Source organism: Denticeps clupeoides, chromosome 4 (genome assembly GCF_900700375.1).
Source record: "Denticeps clupeoides chromosome 4, fDenClu1.1, whole genome shotgun sequence".
Taxonomy (NCBI): Eukaryota; Metazoa; Chordata; class Actinopteri; order Clupeiformes; family Denticipitidae; genus Denticeps; species Denticeps clupeoides.
This window is the reverse complement of record NC_041710.1, coordinates 26,843,263-26,866,148: the sequence shown is the minus strand read 5'-3', so window position 1 is coordinate 26,866,148 and position 22,886 is coordinate 26,843,263. Positions and strand designations below refer to the sequence as shown.

Here is a 22,886-nt window from a genome sequence, read left to right as displayed (position 1 = left end):
CATCTTGTCTGCACTGCCTTAAGCGCCTTTGATTTCTTTGGGTCCTCAGTGGGCATTTATGTCTCTGCGCTGCTGCCATTACTTAATCTTCCTCATCGTTTCTATCATTTTGAAATTTCCCCCGTATTCCTCAGAAACGTCCATTGGGAAAGTTTCCTGAAGTCTGCTCTGCGTCCACATGGTTTAACTTAAACAGCCCGAACCCTTTCAGACCATGGGGGAATAGAACTGCAATCTGGGTTACTTGGCTTTTTTCATTTAACTCACCGTTGTTTTGCTTAATGTTCACAAGTTGGGTGACGCTCAGTCTTGAACGTGGCCTCAATTGAGAGCACAGCAAAAACGTAAAAAAAAAAAAAATCTAAATTGAGCAAATGGGGGACCAAGATAGAACGATCTGCGTTCTAAACTGAGACCTCGTCCATGACTTCACCGCCTATCGCTGTGTTCTGTTTCTGCTTTGTCATGGAAATAAGGCTTCCGACTATTTTGAGCAATGGCGCTTGTATCCAAGTATCTGTCGTTTAGTTTTTTTTTTTGTTTTTTCTTCCACACCAAATGTTCCACATCGCCGGGGAGACATTCCGTTCTCAGCTGCATGTGCATTTCATCTTTATTTTCAGTTTATCTCATATCTTGAGTTTCTCTGCTTATTACTGTTGTTCTTCCTTTCATTTTCTTGGTTATTTTTCCCCCTCTGCACAGCCTCTTTTTTTTTTCTTGGTTTTAGCCATCGCTCATTGACACGTGTCTTGTTGTGGATTGGCACCGGTAAGGGTCTCTATAATTCCCGCTCAAAGAATCACGCAAATAATTCTAGTGGAGCCCCAGCTTTGCTTTCCCCCTTTATGTGGTTCTGTAGCTTTCACCTATGCGCTGTTGTGCTAACACCCTACCCACTAGAGAACACCCAAGGCCACAAGGTTATAGCGCTAACGGTGCCTGTAGTGTCTGTCTGTGATATCTTATTACCTGAGTGTTCGCAGCGCGCTGAGACTAATCCAGATTTATGAACAGGGCCCGGCTACCAGGATTAATCTAAGTCTTCCTCTAGGTTTTATTGGAAAGTTATGTCTTGCCTCAGTGGTGCCATAGAGGAGCAAATCAATCAACTTTTCCTATCTGCCTTCACTCTCTCATTTCTTTTCTTTTTTTTTTCCCCTCCAACCTGTCCTTCCCTCCGACCCTCCTGCACTCCAGAACTTTCATTCTCTTTCATCCTCTCGCTTTCATGTGCTCAGGTGCTGTGTCTCGCTTCCTTGCTGTGTTTTGTGACAGCTGTAGACTGTATGAGACAGAATCCAGTCCCTCCAGGATGTCGGAATCGCAATAAATTAAAGCAGATTCAACCAGCCCCTGTGAATTCTGGGACACTTTTGTTCAGTTTTGTCCAATCACAGCAAACTTTCCTGCAAATTGGACCAATAAGCAAAAGGCATACATCACCAAACCTTTGCAACCGCACATACACACACATGCACACAGGAGACCGGAGTTGTCATGTGATTATGTGATGGATGCACTTATGAATCTGATCAGATATTACAAATGTTTATGAAAATGTTTACATTTTTGTGCATCCTCTGACTAATTGGGAACAGCCCATCATCACATGTACAAAATCACAAAATGCCATTGACGGTACAGCACCATATGTGTGCACACTCACACACACTCACACACACTATCGCAGACTGGGAAGCCAGAAGTGTGACACAAATGTCTCACATTTGTCAACAGAACTGACTTCTAAATTCTGACTGTTTAATTCTCACCGGAACAAGCTGCCACTGGCTTTAAAAGAATTATACAAAGAAACAAAAAACATTTTCATTTTCTAACAAAAATGCAGAAAAACATCACAACATGCATTGCCATTTAAAAAAAACAGAAATCATCTGGCACTTTTGGCCCCATCAACCTTCAGAAAGTCTGAGAAATCCTGGACGGACTGAGAATTTCTTTGCTTGTAAGTTCCTCTCTGTGTCCTTTTTTTTTTCGGCCAGTGTATTTGGGCCAGAAACTCACTGCAGCCACATCCACCTGCAGGAATACATGAAGAAATAAACTGCAAAAGAAAGAAAGTGTTTTATCCAGACATAGATTTTTTTTTTTTTTTTTTTTTACGGCAGCACAGAAGAACAACATCAGCAGATCACCATTATCATCTGCCTGCGCCGGGTCTTTATCTTCATCAATACCACTGACCCGCGGCAGTGTAACCTTGTATGGGCCCACAGAGGACGAAGTCAAGATTTTATTAGAGATGAACACGAGATGAACTTATTAGAGCGCTGCTGCCGCTATACGGTCCGTAGCCGCCACCTATCTCCTCTCGTCCATGCCGACCCTGCTCACTGCCTGAAAGTTCACTAATCAAATTAATAAATGAGACAGGCGGGCCAGTGCGACCTTTGAGGCAAAATGACATTTTTAAATTGAAGTCAATGGTCGCCACTAAGTACAGACCCCTGATACATTAGTGCGGGGGCTGGAGTGGCATTTGACTTTTTGTAAAAATGATGAGAGCCCACGAGGTTCATGGTGAGACAGCATCACGTGTCCACATCGGCCCATAAGCCCCCCTGACGTGAGAATTCATTAACGTAGCACCTCCAGTGCCAGGGTAGGGTTCGGGTTTGGTGTTGATGTTAACTGTGTCCTTTGTCCCCCCCCCTTTCCAGGTCCTGGGTGATCGGCGCCATCGCTCTCCTTTGTCTGCTGGGCCTGACCTGGGCCTTCGGCTTAATGTACATTAACGAGAGCACGGTCATTATGGCCTACCTCTTCACCATCTTCAACTCGCTGCAGGGGATGTTCATCTTCATATTCCACTGCATTCTGCAGAAAAAGGTACGGCTAATCACCACGCTGGCGGTCAGCCCCACTTCCAGGCTTAACCGCTGATCGCCCGCAACTAGCGTGGCTTTTTCTACGCTCGTCAGCATGGTATGGGAGCGACGGGTGAGGCGCTCCTTTTATTTGGGCAATTAGGGCTCTTTCGCATGGGAAATATACGCGCCAAAATGCGGGTCCAAACGGACAGCGAGCACTTAACTGCTGTGTCAGCACTTGTCATCAGTCCATTAACCACAAATTAGCAGCTATTCAGCAACCCAATAAACAGTTCTGTAAACACGCTCATATCCTGTTAACGGCCCTTAGTGTCGGGCTTCGAGTTACAATGTCCCATTTAGCCTTTAGTAACGCAACTATCGTCCTTTTTTTCCGTTCCAGCAGGCTAATGGTCTAAACAATATGGGAAATATGCGGTTTCTGCAGCCCATCCATCATCTGCTGCTCCGAGGGGATTGTTGTGGGGCTCTGGTTTCACGCAGATATGAGGGCGCGTGGGCGATTAAGTCGTGCGCATGTAAATGCTATTTTGACTGTAGCGCTGTGTCGTACCCGGAATGTTTTGGGGGAAGTCACTCCAGCCCCGGAGTCGTGGGACGCGACACTGCAGAATCCCGGCCGTATAAGCAGAACGCGTTGTGGAAGATATCAGCCAGCGTAATATCATTAAAAAGCAATTAGGCATTTGTATGGAATGGAATGGATTGGGATCGCTACGCTGATAAATCCGTCCACATTAGAGAGTTTAATAACGATGACACTGTTTGGATTAATAGTGTGTTTTTTTCGTATGGCTGAGGTTGCGCGTGAAAAACTAGGTGAGGAAGGAGTTAATGGGGAGTGAGTGAACACTAATCCAAGGTGTTGCTCTGGCTCACAGGTGCGCAAGGAATACGGCAGATGCCTGCGAACCCACTGCTGCAGCGGGAAAAGCGTGGAGTCGACCATCTCCACCTCCAGCAAGAACAGCACGGCCCGCACGCCACGTTACTCGACAGCCTCACAGGTAGCGCACACTGGCATAAACACGCCAAATATAACACGCATCCACTTTACGGCCACAGGTATAGAACAGAGGCACACACAGACACACCGTACTTGCTATACCGCCCAACCCGTAACCGAAGGGTTGTGGGCTCAAATCCCGATCCGCCACACACTGCTCCCCGGGCGCCTGTCATGGCTGCCCACTGCAGCCATGACAGGCGCATGGCTTTTGGGCACGTTTCGCAGCTGTGCATCACAATGACGAAAACAATCACTTTCACCCTCGCAAACATTTTATTCACAGAGACAATGCTAAAAATGATTTGTTGATTATGTAATGAGACACGTAACTGACTCTGGAAAGAACACACACACACACACACACACAGAACCGGAGCCTCACATTACGCCATGGGCGGCGTCCAGCCACAGAACTACAGAGCACATTTACCTAGAGTATGTGCACCCAGGGCACAAGATTAGCGAGGCTTTACACTCAGCAAATGACATAGACTGACACTCTCACATACAGTCTTTCCTCGCAAGAAATAATTCCCGAGAATTATTCCACCTGCACAATGCTGCGTAATAGGTGTAACACTTACACATACAGACACACACGTTGCTGCTTTAGGGGCAGTGGTGACCTAGTCGTGCGTTAAGGAAGCGGCCCCCGTAATCAGAAGGTTGCCGGTTCGAATCCTGATCGAGCCACTGAGCAAAGCACCGTCCCCACACACTGCTCCCCGGGCGCCTGTCATGGCTGCCCGCTGCTCACCAAGGGTGATGGTTAAAAGCAGAGGACACATTTCACTTTTTTTTTATAGTAGTAGTATACTACCAGGTTATTCAACACACAAACCACACAACACTCCCTACTGCCTGACAAACTACAATCACCACAGCATGCACGCACACTGCTGTGTGTGTAAGTGTGAGTGTGTGAGTGTGTGTATGCAGCATAGTTAAAAAGACAATTAACCTCCTGCACACGAAGCTCCTCGGGTATTTATGCTTTGATATATTAAGTTCCACTGAACTGTGCTTAAATGTCACACCATAGTGTACAATATAAATCACAGGGCCTTGAGAACACAGACAATCTCCCGCGACGACGCATTCTTAAAGATTCACTTTGTCCTCCACTTCCAGCGCGGTACCCCTGTGCCTAGTTTGAGTTTTGGTAGCAAAGCGCCTCTAATAAGCGAGCTGTTGCCGCCCCTCTCAGCTCACTTCTTCTGTGCCAGCGTGATGTACGATCAGCCTGGCTGGGGTCTCCAAAGCCCAGCCCAGAGTTCAGGCCCATGGTTCAGTCTGCCTTTCACCACGGGCTTGCAGAGACCAGAGCGGCACATTTCCATGGCAGAGAAGATGGGGAGGGGAATTCAGTGCCTTGACCCTGTCTCTTCTCCCTTTCTAATTTCCAGAGCCGAATCCGCCGGATGTGGAACGACACGGTGAGGAAACAGACGGAATCCTCCTTCATCTCAGGAGAAATGAACAGCTCAGCAACTCTAAACAGAGGTGAATTAGCTGGTCTGCGGCTTTCTAGCTTCCCTTTTTCGCCGTTTTCCGTTAGGACAACAATACTTTGTGAATTTCTCCGGAATAATCTTTCACATGATCAGTTCATCCAATTAATTCTGTTGTTGCCAAACCAGTCTGAAACCACAGGATTCGTATTTGTAGCATGGTCTGCTGAGACCATGTTAACAATGGAAATTATACCCAGTGGGTTGCGGCCAACGTCAACAAAGCACTGCTACGCCTCCTCCTGAGGACGGCCTTAAACACATTATTTACATTCTGTGAAAACATTAGAGCTCCGGCCAGTGCAAAATCCCCCCAGAATGCTGCATTGTTGAATTGTTGAGTTGCTGTGAGACAAAACAAAAAGCTGAATATAAAAGATGAGAAAAATGTACATTTCCTCTGCTTCTTAAATCTGATTGGCTAAGCCATATTGAAGGCGAAAGTGAAGTGATTGTCATCGTGAAGCACAGCACACGGTGAACTCAACGAAATGTGCCCTCTGCATTTAACTCAGCTCCATAGTGAGCAGTGGGCAGCCATGAAAAGTTGCCCTAGCGGGTAAGGAACCGTAAAGGTTGCTGTTTTGAATCCCAAGCAGCCAAGGTGCCACTGAGCAAAGCACCATCTCCACACACGCACCTGTCATGGCTGCCAACTGCTCACCAAGGGTGATGGTTAAATCCAGAGGACACATCTATCTATTTATTTGACATTATAAAAACTCAATATCCTGATAACACTTGAATTAAAGGGCTTTTCTGGCTGCTTTTATATTTTGTCTTTCTAGATTGACATGTTGCTAGGCAACCACAACACTCAATGAATTACAGTACTTCAAAGGAAGTTTTGATAATATGTTTCAACGTGTAAACAGGTAGATCATGCATCACACCACAGTCTCAAGAAAATAAAAAAAAAATCAAATGCTAAAAAACCTAACTTTACCATGAGTAAAATTGCTGTGGTTACATAGATCATTTCCTCCCACCTTGAGCCTATTGCATTCATTTGCATTGAATTGCTTCAATAGCCCACACATTAGACCTCTTTATTAAATTACTCACTTATTCACTTACCTACTGAGAGGAGAGCTGGTGCAGCCCGAGTCGCGGCTCTGCACATTTTCGTCCTAGGACGGTGCCGTCAGCACATGCTGAAGCAAATCGGATGTAAACATGCACGCATCGGCATGGCCACCTCTGCAAGCTCATTGGCATGCTAATGACAGGAGACGGGTGTGGCACTGGAAATTCTGTGCCCGGTGATGGAGCAGTCTGCCCTGGCCTCCATACGCTCTAAATCTGGGTGATGTGCCGGATTTCCACGACACTAATAAGCTGTTAGTGTGACAGATTGATGTTGGAGTGAGAGTGTGAGTGTCAGGATGTGAATAATTATGCACTTACTGAGCCTGTCCAAGGACTCTCTCCCGCCCTCGCTCTCTCTCTCTCGATTTCCCTCCCTCCGTCTCTCATATGCACTCCCCGTCTTCTTTTTTCTCTCCTTTATATCTCCATCTCTCACTTAGGACAGGTAGAGTTTGCCGAATTGCAGTGCCAGTAGAACAACAAAAAGAAATCAGCCTTGATGACAGCGAAGCACCATTTTGGGCTTTTAAAATATGAAATAGTCTTTCAGTGAGCGGCCGTTAATTTCAGGAAATCACATTCATTTTCCGCAAGTGCTATTAACGTCCGCCTTCGAAGTAGCTGGAGTAGCCCGGTCCAAATCCCCTCCCTTTGCATGAAGAGGAGCGACCCAGAAAAGCCAAATGGCCAACTCCCGTTTTTTTTTTTTCCCGAATGCAGCTTGTTGCCATGGCACATGCTTCGCTGTGTCTTGTAAATTTGTCCAGGGCCCCGACTTCAGCCAGCTTTGTTCTTGCTTCATTTTAGTCAGGGCAGGTGAGGTTTTTTTTTATATTATTTATTTTGGCAGCATATTATCAGGGATGAATTGACCCTGCCCACCCCCACGTGTGGCCCTATACAACCGGCCAGTTCCGGTGGAAAAAAAAAAAAGGGATAAAACGCTGACCTTGCCCCGCCCGCTGAAGTGCACTTGCGTGTTGTATGCATAAAGAGGCGGTAAAGACTGCATGGTAGCTGCATGAAGCATTTGTAAAGACTGGTGCAACTGGCCTTTTTTCTTTCACAGATGATGTCATGGTCCTTCCTCACGCAGCTGTTACAGCCTGATGTTCACGTGCTGTTTCCTGTATATTTATGTGTGTTCAGAACGGAATGTTGTACATGATGAATCCTCCTATTTTTTTGCATCTTCCTGACGGATCTCTCCATGTTCTCTCTCTCTCCCTCTCTCTCTCTCTTTCTCACTTGTTCCTTCCTGTCCCCCCCCCCCTTCTCTCTCTCTCTCTGCCCCCACCCTCCCCCATTCCCCGTCTCTGGATCTGTTGTCTCCTTGTGGCTGCTGCAGGTGCTATGGCAAACCATCTTATCACTAACGCGCTGCTGCGGCCTCATGGCACTAACAATCCCTATAACACTTTGCTTGGGGACTCAGCTGTCTATAACAACCCCTCAGTGAGCATGTACAACACACAAGGTGTGCCAGCGCCGTCTTCTCCATGTCCCGAGCCTGCGCGCGAGCTGGAGGACGCCTGACCTCTCTGAGCTCCGCAGACACTCGGGGTTTTATTTTATTTCTTTTTTTTTTTTTTTTTTTCTCTCTCTCTCAAAGAAGGTCGTCATGACTACCAGTCGGGATTTAAAAAAAAAAAAAAAAACGAAAGAAAGATAAAACTGTTCTAAAAGACACACTGGGCTCTCTGCGGCTATTAACACAGACCAGCGGAGGTGTGTTGGAATAATACTGCAAAAACGCTGCTGATATTCGGGAAGGTGCCAGTATATGGCCAACTGCAGCCAGAACCATATACAATAGACAATATAATTTTTTTCTTAAATACCACCAGGATTAAAAATATACAGTTTAGTCTAGTGGAATACATTGAACACGCAATATGGAACAGTTTCCATACAACAATACATATAATGGGCCAGACTGTATAATTTTTGACATATTAGAATGAAACGGGTGTTAGGTTAACTGTTAAGTTACGTTACTCTAAGGTTAACTGTCACAGCACAGAATATAATTGGACCAACGCAATTTTAAAATGGAAAAAAACAGATTGCTGGCGGAGCGGCTGTGGAAATATTTTACAGCCTTAATCCTAGCACTTCCTGTGCAATTTTTGCAGCACTTGAAAAGGATGTTTTTTGTTTTACGTTCTATCGGGCACCATTAAAATCATTTATTTGAGAACTTTAAAAGTGATTGGCTGGAATTTGTTCAGGCAAATCCCATCAGTGTTCCGAAAATCTGAAAAAAACTCATATTCGTCAGTAAATTTGACATCCCAGCTGGAACTCATGTGTACCAGACATTTTGTAGCATCATTTGTGTGCTTACCAGCTCTTGTGCTCTTGTGCTGTGCTGTCATATGTGGCTCGTGTTGTGTTGTATTGTTCCCCGGTGCTGGTTATTAGTAATTTTTTTTTATTGTGTGTGTGTGTTTTTTTTTTTTTTGTCGAGAAAGTATTTGTTAAATATCTCGTAATCTCTTTAAACATGCACTGTTCTCCATATAAATCCACAGTTCCTTTTAAGATTACTTCAACCGTGCAATATTAGCTCAGTATGAGTTCAAGTGGATGGAAAACCCTGTTTTATTGCCTTGGTTCTGTAATGCCATCAGATGATAATGCAGGGACTGTTTGTCCCACTTCGGAGTCTCTAGGACTCCGTTGTGCGTTGTGTCTGCCCATGTCTCAGCGGGTGTGTATTTAGTCTTCTCATATGTGCAATATCTGTGTAATCTCACACTGTCTCTCTCTCTTTCTCTTCTCTCCACCACGCTGTTCCATAGCTCCCTACAGAGACTCAAGTACGCGAGTAGCATGTCCTATCACTGTTGAGCATCATGTGTGAAGCGACCTGGGGTTTGCTTTCTCTTCTCTTCCTACGGGGCTGCCAAAAAACCCACTCACCATCAATAAAATTCATTATTTAACAATCAGCCCAATTCCAAAAATCTTTAAATGATAAACTTTTCTTCGAAAGCCACTCTTATGAGTTTCATTTTATTATGGTATTGTGCTGGATAAATATGTTCTACATCGTGTTCCTTGTCCAGAGCAGCTCCAGCTGGCCGCTCCCATCTGTATCATAATAACATAATAATACCAGTAGCAGTTAAGAGACAAATACAGGCACTTAATGATATGCGACCAATCAACAAGCCACCTATCGGCAGCGGGTGAGAGAAAAGAGCGCATACCTGCCAGTGAGCATTTATTTACTTGTGTTTGTCTTTTATCCGTGCCTGAAAGTCTTGTTTCTATTGTCACACAGTGTTACAGTGTCATTTATGTGTGTGTGTGTGTGTATATATATATTATTTTTTTTGCCTTGAGTCAGACATAATACTTATTTTGATATCTGCCAAAGAAAATAACATTGAAAGAAGTCCTTCTAGCAGGACGTAATTACGTAAGAAAAGTGGGAGTTAGTTTGATTGGAACCACGTGTGGAGGGGCTTTCTCTCACATCCATCCAAGCTAGTCACGGTCCGGACGGTTAATGTACTCTCTATCCGGGAGGAGGAGGGGGGGGGGGTTATCCCGGCTCAAACCCAAATCTTTTGTCTTGCCTCCAGAAGGAATCCTCAACAACGTGCGAGACTCCAGCGTCATGGACACGCTGCCGCTTAACGGCAACCACGTGAACAGCTACACCATGCCCGTCGGCGAGTACCTGAGCGACTGCGTGCAGATCATCGACCGCGGGTACAACACGCACAAGGAGACCACGCTGGAGAAGAAGATCCTCAAGGAACTGGCCTCCAACTACATCCCGTCCTACCTGAACAACCACGACCAGCGGCCCAGCGAGCACAGCCGCAACCTCGTCAACAAGATGGTCAACAACATCGGCAACGGCGGCAGCGTGGGCGCCGCCTCCACCCTGGGCGGAGCAGGAAGCGGAGGCGGCGGGAGCAAGGACGACGGCATGGTCCTGGACAACCCGGCGGCATTCCCCCACGACGAGGCCGGCGGACTCGGCCTGGACATCATCCGGGAGGAGTCGCAGGCGCCGCTGCTGCCCCCGAGGCCCCACCCCCCGCCCGACCAGCACCAAACCTTGCACACCTTCTCCACCAGACGGAGGCTCCCGGCTCAGGAGAACAACGAGAGCTTCTTCCCCCTGCTCACCAACGACCACTCGGCCGAGGCCGCCGGCTCGCAGGCGCACTCGCACTCGCCGGCGCTGCCGCACAGGGACTCGCTGTACACCAGCATGCCGGCGCTCACCGACCTCCCGCACAGCGACATGATCAACGGCATCCACGACGACGAGGACGAGGAGGACGAGGAGGACGAGGAGGAAGGCAGCGACCTGCAGCTGCCCAACGGCAAGAGCGGCGGCAGCATGGACGCCGAGGACGTTTACTACAAGAGCATGCCCAACCTGGGCTCCCGCAACCACGTCCACGACCTGCACAACTACTACCAGATGGGCCGCGGGAGCAGCGACGGGTTCATCGTGGCCCCCGAGAAAGAGGATTCGTCCCCAGAGGAGCCCCCACAGGACCCCTCCCACCTGGTGACAAGCCTATAGGCAGGTACCTGGGCCACTGGACTACCCAAGGTGTGTGTGAGTGTGTATATGCGTGTGTGTTTATGCGCAAGTGTGTACGTGTGTTGTCCCAATCCTGCGAGGACCAGGGCATCCTACCCTACACCTTAGAACCACGAAACCATGACATTCAGGGCATGGGGCTGCGAGACGAGGAGGGTGGTCCGGACGCATCGAGAGACATTGTCTGGATGTTGACACGTACCCGCGTTCCCACCTCGGCAGTGGACACCTGTCTGGCGTGATCCGTTTTTCTTTTTCTCTTCGCTGAACTCAACATTTCCTGTCTGCCGACTGGTTCGCTCCACGCCCGGACCCCCGAACGGCTCCGCACGGAGGAGCTCACCGAGAAAAACAAGTCAGCTGCGGAGTTTTGTCCCACTGACGGATTTGATTAAGGTGCTGGACAGCGCTTTGCAGAGAGATTGGAGAGGAGTTCAGGCTACCTGCCATACGGAGTATGTATGATATACATGGGAAAAAATTACACAAAAACATAAACATATGTATCATACTACACATTTCTTCCTTACTGTTGAACTGCTGCATTCCTCCTCGCACATTCCTGCAAGTTTTTAAATCAGCGTTTTATTTCTTTAAAAAAAACTTTTTTCTTTCCTTCTCAATTTTCCTTTCTTCCCAACGTGAGTGAACACCACAAGGAAAAGCATTTTATAATCACAGACTGAGCACGCATCTAATCTTACCCCCATTTCTTTTTTCATATGCCTTTCAGTTACTGGGAAAAAAAGGTAATACAAAAACTGCAAAGAAATATAATGAATTTCTATGTAAAATGTACAGATACAAAGGCTGCATATGATAATATGCATTTCATGTTTTTTTCATTTTTGGCTCCGTCTTTTTTCTTTTGTCCGATCGTGTATATTACTAGAAACGTATTTTTTGTTCTCTGACACTCCATTATTTTACATTTTTTTAACCGTACAGTGCCACTAGGAGTGATCCTTGCTCTCTATCATCTGTTCTATCTCTCTGTCCCTCTTGCTCTCTTTCTCTGTCTCTCTCTCTCTCTCTCTTTCGCTCCTGCTTAGAACAGAACAAGCTCCACCCCAGTGCATTCATCACTTTTTTATTTCCCTACTGTACTTATTATACCTTTGTTTTCTACTAAAGTAGACGTAATCTAAAAGGGACACGTGGCTCAGCTACAACATGGAAATGTTTTTTGGGTTTTTTTTTTTTTAAAGCTGTGACATGCAAATCATATTAACTTAGCAAGTGACTGGACACCCGCACATTCGTAGAGCACAGAACTTAGTGGTGTTTTATTTTCACGTACCGAGAACGATGTGTTCATAGGCCAGAAGACTCTCAAACAGGCACACCGGCATATCACTCGAAATGAAGCAAATAAAAGACAGAAATTTAGTCTGAGATTACCCGGAAGGGATAAACACTGATTGGGTGGAGAGACTGGGTAGACAGTAGCTTGCACATACAAACGATTACTTCCCTCACACCAAAAAGTCGACATCCCAAAGGATATGATTCTGTTTGTTGTTGTTTTTTTCTTGGAAAAAAAAATAATAAAAAAATCCCAAACTTAATGGAAGACGACCAGACGTGACATAAAAAAAACAAAAAAAAAAAAACGCACTGATCCTTTTTTTTTTACTCTCATCAGTACTACAGTAATTAATGATTATTATTTATTCTACTATTTTGTATGAGTTTGGGAGTTGAATGATATCATAACTAATATTTGTTGTAACAGTGAAAAGTTGTTTGCCAACAAAATAAATTATTGAGTAAAATTTACAACATTTCACCCAAGAGAGCTGTGTGTCTTTCACTCATGTCTTTTTTTTCCCAGCGATCCTATAGTCAATGAATGCTGCAACGCAAAGAGTGGCGGCACACGGATTTGTTTGTTGGTGTGTTTATTTATTGATGCCACACTCAATTAGACATTTGAACATCAGTCCCGCAGCGAAGGTGAATGGCCTGGATGAGAAGCCTGACGCCGCTGCCTTCGTGGGAAATATGACGATTCGACTCATTAATTATGCGCCATTTGGTCAGTCATCCAGAGCAAACAAAGCATAATCACCACCTATCGATTTCTGTGCCGTGCTTGCACACAAACGGCACAAAATGTCAAGTGGCCCTGCCTGTCAATCATGTCCCTTGGCCGCGTGTGACACGTCCTGCATGTACAGCAGTCACAACTTGGGACACCAGAGCCGAGAGTCTTTGTACAGAAAGCAAAAGGGGAGAGCGTCCATTGTGGACTTATTCACCACAGAGGTGGAGCTACAGGTGTAAATATCAAATGACCGGGGTCATCATAGTTCAGGACAGATCCGGTACTAAAAAAAATTCTGATCTTTCTGACTGACACTTTCATTTACATCTTCAGCATTTATCGACTTACATTCAGCATTTACGAGGACAGTCCACCCAAGAGACACTCAGGGTTAAGTGTCTTGCTTAGGGACACAATGGTAGTAAGTGTGGTTGAAGGTTATTGGCTAGAATTGGTTGATTCTTATTTCTTACAGTACAGTTATGTACTTAACAAAAAGTGGAGACCTGGCCTCCACAGTCACCGGACCTGAACCCAATCCAGATGGTTTGGGGTGAGCTGGACCGCAGAGTGAAGGCAAAGTGGCCAACAAGTGCTAAACACCTCTGGGAACTCCTTCAAGACTGTTGGAGAACCATTTCAGGTGACGACCTCTTGAAGCTCATCGAGAGAATGCCAAGAGTGCAAAGCAGTAATCAGAGCAAAGAAACTAGAATATAAAACATGTTTTCAGTTATTTCACCTTTTTTTGTTAAGTACATAACTCCACATGTGTTCATTCATAGTTTTGATGCCTTCAGTGAAAATCTACCAACGTAAATGGTCATGAAAATAAAGAAAACGCTTTTTGGCCTGTACTGTATGTCTAATATGGTAAAATTGTCTATTGCATATCGATTTGTATGTGTAAATTACTGTGTGTCAGAGTAGTCCCTCTGTGCTGCTCTGAGTAAACCTGAAGCATGACGACGGCGGGACTTTCTGTGTGACGCAAGTGTGAACGCGCTCAGCCTGTGGCCTGATTCGCGACGTGCGGGGAGAATCCTGTGTCCCATTTTCCCGTGACTCGCTAGCAGGTTCATTAAGCGCCGCTGGGCTATTTGGGTCAGTTCGTGGCTGGAGGCTGAGCGTCACGCAGGTCCCTTAAAAGTCCCTTAAAAATAAATTAATAAATTAGATGAGGGGGGGGGGGGGGGGGGGGGGGGGGGGGTGGGGTATCATTCAACGGCAAAAGCCATTTCTGCTGGCCAGGAGGGTCCCGGGTCTATGAAAGGTAAATTGATTATTGATTAAGGATCAGTGCTGCTCTCTAGGTTTTGATAACTACAGGGAGTGCAGAATTATTAGGCAAGTTGTATTTTTGAGGAATAATTTTATTAATTGAAGAACAACCATGTTCTCAATGAACCCAAAAAACTCATTAATATCATAGCTGAATGTTTTTGGAAGTAGGTTTTAGTTTGTTTTTATTTTTAGCTATTTGAGGGGGATATCTGTGTGTGCAGGTGACTATTACTGTGCATAATTATTAGGAAACTTAGCAAAAAACAAATATATACCCATTTCAATTATTTATTTTTACCAGTGAAACCAATATAACATCTCCACATTCACAAATATACATTTCTGACATGCAGCAACATTCTGCGTGCAGCAGCAACCACAGCCTCCCAGACACTGTTCAGAAAGGTGTACTGTTTTCCCTCCTTGTAAATCTCACATTTGATGGACCACAGGTTCTCAATGGGGTTCAGATCAGGTGAACAAGGAGGCCATGTCATTAGTTTTTCTTATTTTATACCCTTTCTTGCCAGCCAGGATTGGGAGTCGGACTGGAGCTCTCTGCCATTTACCAATCCAGCCACGGGCCCATTCATCTGGCCCATCAAGACTCACTCTCATTTCATCAATCCATAAAACCATAAAATCAGTCTTGAGATATTTCTTGGCCCAGTCTTGACGTTTCAGCTTGTGTGTCTTGTTCAGTGGTGGTCGTCTTTCAGCCTTTCTTACCTTGGCCATGTCTCTGAGTATTGCACACCTTGTGCTTTTGGGCACTCCAGTGATGTTGCAGCTCTGAAATATGGCCAAACTGGTGGCAAGTGGCATCTTGGCAGCTGCACGCTTGACTTTTCTCAGTTCATGGGCAGTTATTTTGCGCCTTGGTTTTTCCACACACTTCTTGCGACCCTGTTGACTATTTTGAATGAAACGCTTGATTGTTCGATGATCACGCTTCAGAAGCTTGACAATTTTAAGAGTGCTGCATCCCTCTGCAAGATAGCTCACTATTTTTTACTTTTCTGAGCCTGTCAAGTCCTTCTTTTGCCAAAGGAAGTTGCCTAATAATTATGCACACCTGATATAGGGTGTTGATGTCATTAGACCACACCCCTTCTCATTACAGAGATGCACATCACCTAATATGCTTAATTGGTAGTAGGCTTTCGAGCCTATACAGCTTGGAGTAAGACAACATGCATGAAGAGGATGATGTGGACAAAATACTCATTTGCCTAATAATTCTGCACTCCCTGTACAATAGGATGTCATTTTGAATAACATTTTTTGGCGTTAATATTTTTTGATTGCTTTTCATAACTCTGAAATGTAAAGCTTTCACCCAGTATGTGGAGTTTCATAAACCACCACGCCACTCAACTGCAGCCGAAACCTGGCCAGATCTTCTAATGTTTCAGTGCGCTGCATAATCCGGTCACTCCGGGTCAGGCCAGCCCACCGCAGGGTGCGCACACACACACATACTGTTCACTCACACCTTCACCAGTCCACCTAGGCTTCAAGACTTTGGGGGGTGGGAGGAAACCGGAGAACCCCAAGGAGACCCACAACGAGGAGAGCAGGCAAGCGGCACACACACACAAGGCCCATGCCGGTATTTAGCCTTGGAGGTGTGAGGTCACTGTGCATCCCATAATCAATGGATAATTTTACGAAGCTATTTTGGTTGCCCACATAATCATGAGCATCTTGGGGTGTTTTCAAAGCTGTACAAGCAGAAGCTTCAACGAAGTGAAATCGTTTAAATGAGTTCCAATTAACAAAACTATATTGAGGTAATTCCAAACCCCCATGATAACTTAATTGTTAAACTATGACAGATCTGTGAATGAGGCAATTAGAAGTTTCCTCACTGCGTGAACATCTCCAGCCACGTGGCTCCGCCGACCTAGAAAGTTAATTCAGGAGCCGGGTGACTGCATCCCGACCCCCGGCGTGTTGGGCTCCTGGTCGACCCACCGTAATTTTCTGTAAGAGCGCTCATCGCGGGAAAACACTTAACAGGTACACAAGGTGGTTTAAATTATTCACTGTAATTGGCCGGCGGGACGGAGGCCGGTGCAAGTGGGCGCTGAGTGTTTTTTGAGGTCAGGCCTCACCGCTGCATACTTAATATATCTCTTGTATAGGATTTTTTTTTTTCTTTTTTCTCATGCGGGAGAGGAGCGTATCAGCGGATTAGAGTGTCTCGGTCCGTCTGCTTCAGAAATATTGCGGCTTGACATGGAAAATGCGTGAATGACAGAGAAAATTTTGAGTGTCTCCTCATTCATAGAGAACTTGCCTCACCTTGCCTGTTTACATCGCCTGAGATGTGTGTTCAAGTACCTTCATTACCCACCCTGCCGAATATCTCTGCCCCCCTCTGATTTATGAAACCTTATCTTTCTGCCCATCCCTCTCATTTTTCATTCTCTTTTTTCGGATTTATTAAACAGAGTCTCCATGACAACAGAGGATGTCGGTGAGGTATTATATCGCGGGCAGAATCACAACAGTCCCCCTGAGCCTCAGGAGACTCGGCTGAGTGTTGTCCAGTGAAGAAAAGGGCATTGGTTTGCCTGGGGTGGGTTATAAAGGTCACGAGGGGGTCATGGGGAAACGTTAAAGCTGCGGTAGGGGGGGAGTCACAGTGAGGGTTTGTGTTTGAAGGACACCGTAGTAGTTTTGGCGATGAAGCGCGTGATCGTTTTTGTGTGTGTGTGTGTGTGTGTGTGTGTGTGGAGGGCGGGGTTCGAGTGGCAGTGATGCTGGAACATGACAGGGAGACAAAAAGAAAGAAAGACAGAAGGAAAAGTGCTGCTTCACGCAGCCACATGCTCAGTAAGTAAATACCCAGACACATTTGTCAGGTTTTCTGAAAAGGCCTCATCTGAATTTAAAATGTAATTTAAGGTCCATTGACATGTAAAAGCTGTATCTTGACTCATTAAGAATTTAGAAATGCTCTGGTGACATACTGGCAGGGAGGCGGGAGGGTGGGAGAGAAGCGGCAGAGGCGGAGGGAAAGGTGAGGAGGGATCCTTAAAACGAGACAAATCAAGCCTCCTTGCCGTGCCTTCAAGTTCGTCAGTGCTGCTAATGCATCATATTAATGCAGCGGCCGCTGTTTCGTTGCTGTAGCGATGGCCCACCCGCGGGGCGGGCGTGTGGTACATTCTGGGCTCGGAGCGTCTTTGAAGGAAACTTCAGTCCTCAAGGTCACGCCGTGGCACGGGGGCTCAGGGGGGCGCTTGGTGCTCCGACAGCTTTGCACGCCAATGTGTCTTTTTCCTGAGAAAACCCTGGGCAGCGCTTGTGCCACAGAGAAGAATGGATCTTTGTTTAAAAAAAGAAAAGGTATCTATGGCAACGCCGGACATTACCGCCACCTGCATAACGAATCTCTGTCTTGAAAAATATTCTTTTGTTCTCTGGTAATGATTATGTCTATTATTGTAAATGAATGTGCATGCTTTCGGTGTAAACATGAACTAATAGTAGCTTAAACTGCAGAATGAATCATAATAATTCTCACATTTTATGTTTATGCATTGTGCCTTTAATACAGTTTCTATTATTACAGATATATTACAAAATAAATTACAGATATATTGTGCAAAATAAGTCAACTCTTTTAATTATTTGCTACAATGTTCCCACAAGGCTTACACAACCTAGAATTTTACCTGAAATAACCTAGAAATTACAGGTCCATGCAACATCATTTCAATCGTGGATGAAAGACAAGTTTTCAGTTTCTGAAAGACATGAATAAGACGTGAGTACCTTTTATTTATGTTCCATCTGTTCACAAACTCCACATATAAATTGAACAGAATCATTATTGATTAGAAACAAAAAGCCTTACCTTTTTTTTGAGTTTCAACATCAGAGCGATCACAATGGACACAAAATATTACTTTGAAATGCCTTAATGTTAAAAGATTGAATGGATTATTGAATGGAGTGCAGGGTGTCCTTGAATCCACTCAACTTCATCAGTCTGCATCTGCCTGAAAGACCCTGTCTGACGGTGAAGGGGCAGAAGTCAGCGTTCTTTAAATAAAACGACTGAAACAGCGAGTGTTATTATGCACCTCTCATTTCAGAGAATGCATTCATTACAAGCACATAAAGTGGAAGTCATTGTGAAACATTACAGCATAGCACACGGTGACACAACGAAATGTGTCCTCTGCTTTTAACCATCACCCTTGGTGAGCAGTGGGCAGCCATGACAGGCGCCTGGGGAGCAGCGTGTGGGGACGGTGCCCTTCGAACCGGCAACCTTCTATAAGTCTATATCTAGTCTATGATATAGTCTATAAGTCTATATCATAATGTCTGGATAATTCCTGGCACGGGCCAAGTGTCCTGAGGATGCTCATATTCGTAGCCTTCACTCGCCTATGAAACAGAAGACCACAAAGTCACAGGTTCAAACCCCATATATATATATATATATATATATATCATGTGTTTTCTTCATTTTCATGACCATTTACATTGGTAGATTCTCACTGAAGGCATCAAAACTATGAATTAACACATGTGGAGTTATGGAGACCTGGTCTCCACAGTCACCGGACCTGAACCCAATCGAGATAGTTTGGGGTGAGCTGGACCGCAGAGTGAAGGCAAAGGGGCCAACAAGTGCTAAACACCTCTGGGAACTCCTTCAAGACCATTTCAGGTGACGACCTCTTGAAGCTCATTGAGAGAATGCCAAGAGTGTGCAAAGCAGTAATCATACAAATTAGTATGAATTTCAAAAGTGATTATGTTCTCAATTCTAATTGCAATTGTCAAATGTGTATGTTTTGAAAAGATTGTCATCCTTTTCTTTTCTTCTGGCTGGTTGAAGTTTTTCACCTTGTTGGCCAGCAGTGTGGGCTCCTAAGGGAGATGTTATTAGCACTTCACCTCAGGGTGTTCCTCAGCATCACGAACAAAGCCCCCTATTTGCAGTGACCGCCCCTGTGATCCCTGTGATCTTATACAATACCTCCTCTGCAGAATTTTTAAAAAGCCATATTGTACCTGAAATGTCAACTAACAACATCCCCTAAATCCGTGGCAATGAAAGAAACGCTTCTTTTGAGGAATATAACATTTCATTGTATGGTAGTAAGTGGGATTTGAACCTGGGTCTGGATTATAGGCCAGTTGGTTCCGCTGGCAGGTGATGGAGGAAAAAGCTTAATCCTCTCAGAACCGAAAGAAATCTGCGTTTTTTTTTCCCTTCTTTTTTTGGACTGGACTGCAGACCAACCGCAACGCGCTGACATAACATCACACACTCGAATTTTTACAGCGCAACAGGTCAGCTGAGCGCCCTGCGCTCTGATCTCAGGCCCTAATGCCTTTTCTGGAACCCTCTTCCGCTTTTTTGAAATCATCACTTTGAGGGACTTGATTGATCCGCCCGCACTTCCCCCCCGGTAGCCCACACATCATACAGGGCACTTTTAAGTGTGACATTCCCCACCTAAATGTGACAACACCACGTTTAAGGGTGTCCCGCAGAGTGGAGCAGCGGCCCTTTGACTTATTGAGAGGTGAGTGACGTGCCGCGGTAAGCGGCAGATACAGATAATGCTCCTGCGGCGTCTTATCTCCTGGGACACACGCATCAGCCTGTCCGTTGCCAGGTGACCCGAGGCCTGAAATGGCCACCATTATGTCAGAAGGTGAAAAAGGAGAGAGTCCTCTGTCGTTTTGATGGTGGTTCAAAATGATGTTCTTGTCTGACAGGGGAAATAATTGCACCTGTTTCCGAAAACGAAAAAAAAGCAAGTGGGAGCCTGTCACTCAGCATCCAAATCTATTTTTTAAATCATTTCGTATTTATTTATTTTTAGATTAAAATCTCTGGTGAATAGGCAAATGGATTTGGGCGTGTCACCTCGTAGTATGAAATGCTCCATAGTGATTTGTTTTAATTACCCTGTTTCAATGTCATCATTATAAAGTTAATTATAAGGACATTGCGATATACTGTATGCCCTAATTAATTATTTAACACGATGTAAAACACAGACGCGGTCTGTGCAGCGCTTCCTGTCACCGTCGCGGCAGTCAATATCTTACCGAAAATGATCTGAAGGTCAGTGTGACTAATCTGCAAACAGCGACGGTCCTCTTGCAGGAGCCCTTACAATTTATTTCTTACATATAACATTTTTTATTTTATTTCAATACTTGGCTTTTATTATGGCTGTCTGCCAGCAACAGCACCAGAGATGCAATAATCTACAGGAGGATATTGCACTCTGGTCCCAGAGGCACACACACACACACACACATGCCCACACACACACACACACAAACACACTCACACTGACAGGCCATCGTAGACCACAGATCCAGATTCTGCATAAACTCACTCATCATAGTTAACTGCCCAAGATGGATCCTCACAAGAGCACCTTTCACTGCACAGATGGTGGACACACAGCTACACACACACACACACACACACACACACAGCTCTATAACGCTTTGTCCCTGGTCGTAAGCACTCGCTGATTAATGATCAGATTAAATAACCCTGCAGTGCAGATTCTACCTTTTCTGCTTAGACAAAAGTCAGAGCGCAGCATAAACTGTTCACCTCCTGGTCACAGTAATGAACACACCGAGGGAAAAAAAACACGCACATGTTCGGAGGTGAAGACTCGCATCGCCACATGCACGGAACGTAAAGATTCTTTTTCGTGTGTGCGTGTGATTTCCTGGGGCGGATTCTATTCCCAGGCTGCGGATTCTATTAACCTGCTCGTGAAGATCTGACCACGTGGTAGCCGTGGAGGGGAAAGGTGATAATGACACTGATATTTAAGGAGATCACAAGAGAAACAAAGACGGCATGTTAGACCTTGGAGAGACACAGAAAGTTAATCAGGGAGTAAAAAATAAATCCTGGCGACCTGCACATACACCAACGTTAACTTCATTAAAATCCTGTCAAGGACAAATGCCTGAGTTTGAGCTGAGAAGAGAGGAAGAAAAAAAGCCACATCAACAGACTGCAGTATCTTAAAATGAAAATTGCCTTTTTAAGTATTTATGTGCCCTCAGGCAGGAGCATCCCAGCCTGAGAAAGACTTTGTTGGCAAAATGAAGCGAGCAGGTTTGGGAGAAAGCCATTTTGTTTTCGCCGTCACTCCTGACAGCGTCTCTAAATACTGGTGAGGTTTTATTTCCCGTTTATAATTCTGAACTGTTCCCCTGCAGCCCCCGCTGCGATTTACCTTCAGGAGACTTCAAAGAACCTTCCGAACGTTCTCATCTGTGAACATTCTGGAGTTAGGGCAGGTAATGTGTAATTACTGCTCCTGATTACTTACTACTAATTGTAATTAAATTATATTAACCTTACCTGCCTGCAATGGCTTACACAATAGATGAATCCAACCTGTATTTTAATTGCCTGAAAGTAATCCTGATGAATTTCTTTAAACGCCATTCTGCCTAAACTTTAAACGTTCACATCCATGTCACATGACCAACTCCTACCTGGATGATGTTGCTTAGGAACAGAGGCATCAGTATACATCAGGGAATTACATCAGGTACAGTAGATCACAAACGCCACCCACGTAACTCGCCTCATCCGAGTACAGATGATGACGCTCCAGTCAGTGAGTGTCTGGCCTTAGTTACATTTGAGAGGTGGACTTTTTTTGGAAAAGAGAAGATAATTGTGTCTTCCGTTCTGCATTTGGGTTCTCCATTTACTCTTCTGCCCTGTGACATCACAACCTTCAAGGAACTAAAGAAACACTGTAATTAACGGTTAGCAAGCAAATAGCACATTAATACTTAATTATTCGCTTCTTAAGTAATTTCCGTTTGTGCCAATGTTAATATGCTGAATACTTCCATTAGTTACGTAACTTTCTAAAAATTATTTAAAATGTATTAACATCAAAAATGAACTGTAATTTTGTTCTTGTAAGCCACAATTTCTGATGAACTACACTTGCTTGTAAAGTGTAAACCGGCTAGATTTCATGAGGATTTTCTTTTTTGTTGTAAACCCACGACCAACAAAGCAGTCAAAAAAGTGACAAATAATTGAATCGTATCGTGATCATTCCTATTATAAAAACGTTTTTCTGAAACAGTTACAGGCTACTTCATATTTGAAGAACCTCGTTGTATTACTTAATTACTAATCTGATTACATAACACAAAAATTGCATGCTCATTATTAAATGCATAGTCAGATACCAGTTACATAACTAATTATGTAACTTCACTACCACACTCCACCCAACCATGTTCACTGGTCCAGGGATTTGATGTCTTCATGCTGCTGTAATTTTTTTTATTAGGATCATTTTCATCTCAGCTCTCGGCGCGTGAGCTGCGACCGCATCATCCGTTTAGGGGATGAAAGCGGCCCGCCGCCTCGTGAAGGTGACTGCAAGGACGGGCCTCTTCCCGCCGCAGCTGCGAGTGCTTGTCCCTCCTTCATTCTTCCCGGACTCGCTGATTCGCAGCGGTTCCT

At 45.0% G+C, this 22,886-nt stretch overlaps 1 protein-coding gene across 11 annotated transcripts in view; it reads left to right on the top strand.

Annotated features, from left to right (window-relative positions):
• Nucleotides 1-11,514, top strand: part of adgrl3.1 (adhesion G protein-coupled receptor L3.1) — a 111,724-nt gene extending 100,210 nt beyond the window's left edge. For 2 of the 11 annotated variants that reach the window (XM_028975549.1, XM_028975547.1), the window contains exons 20-25: nucleotides 2,685-2,853; nucleotides 3,737-3,862; nucleotides 5,271-5,367; nucleotides 7,813-7,941; nucleotides 9,269-9,286; nucleotides 10,058-11,514. In XM_028975549.1, the coding sequence (XP_028831382.1) occupies nucleotides 2,685-2,853; nucleotides 3,737-3,862; nucleotides 5,271-5,367; nucleotides 7,813-7,941; nucleotides 9,269-9,286; nucleotides 10,058-11,019 (1,501 nt within the window). In that variant the 3' untranslated portion in view covers nucleotides 11,020-11,514. The remainder of the gene's footprint in view (nucleotides 1-2,684; nucleotides 2,854-3,736; nucleotides 3,863-5,270; nucleotides 5,368-7,812; nucleotides 7,942-9,268; nucleotides 9,287-10,057) is intronic. The other 9 variants (XM_028975558.1, XM_028975552.1, XM_028975551.1 and 6 more) reach the window with 6 other exon arrangements.
• Nucleotides 11,515-22,886: the final 11,372 nt, after the last annotated feature.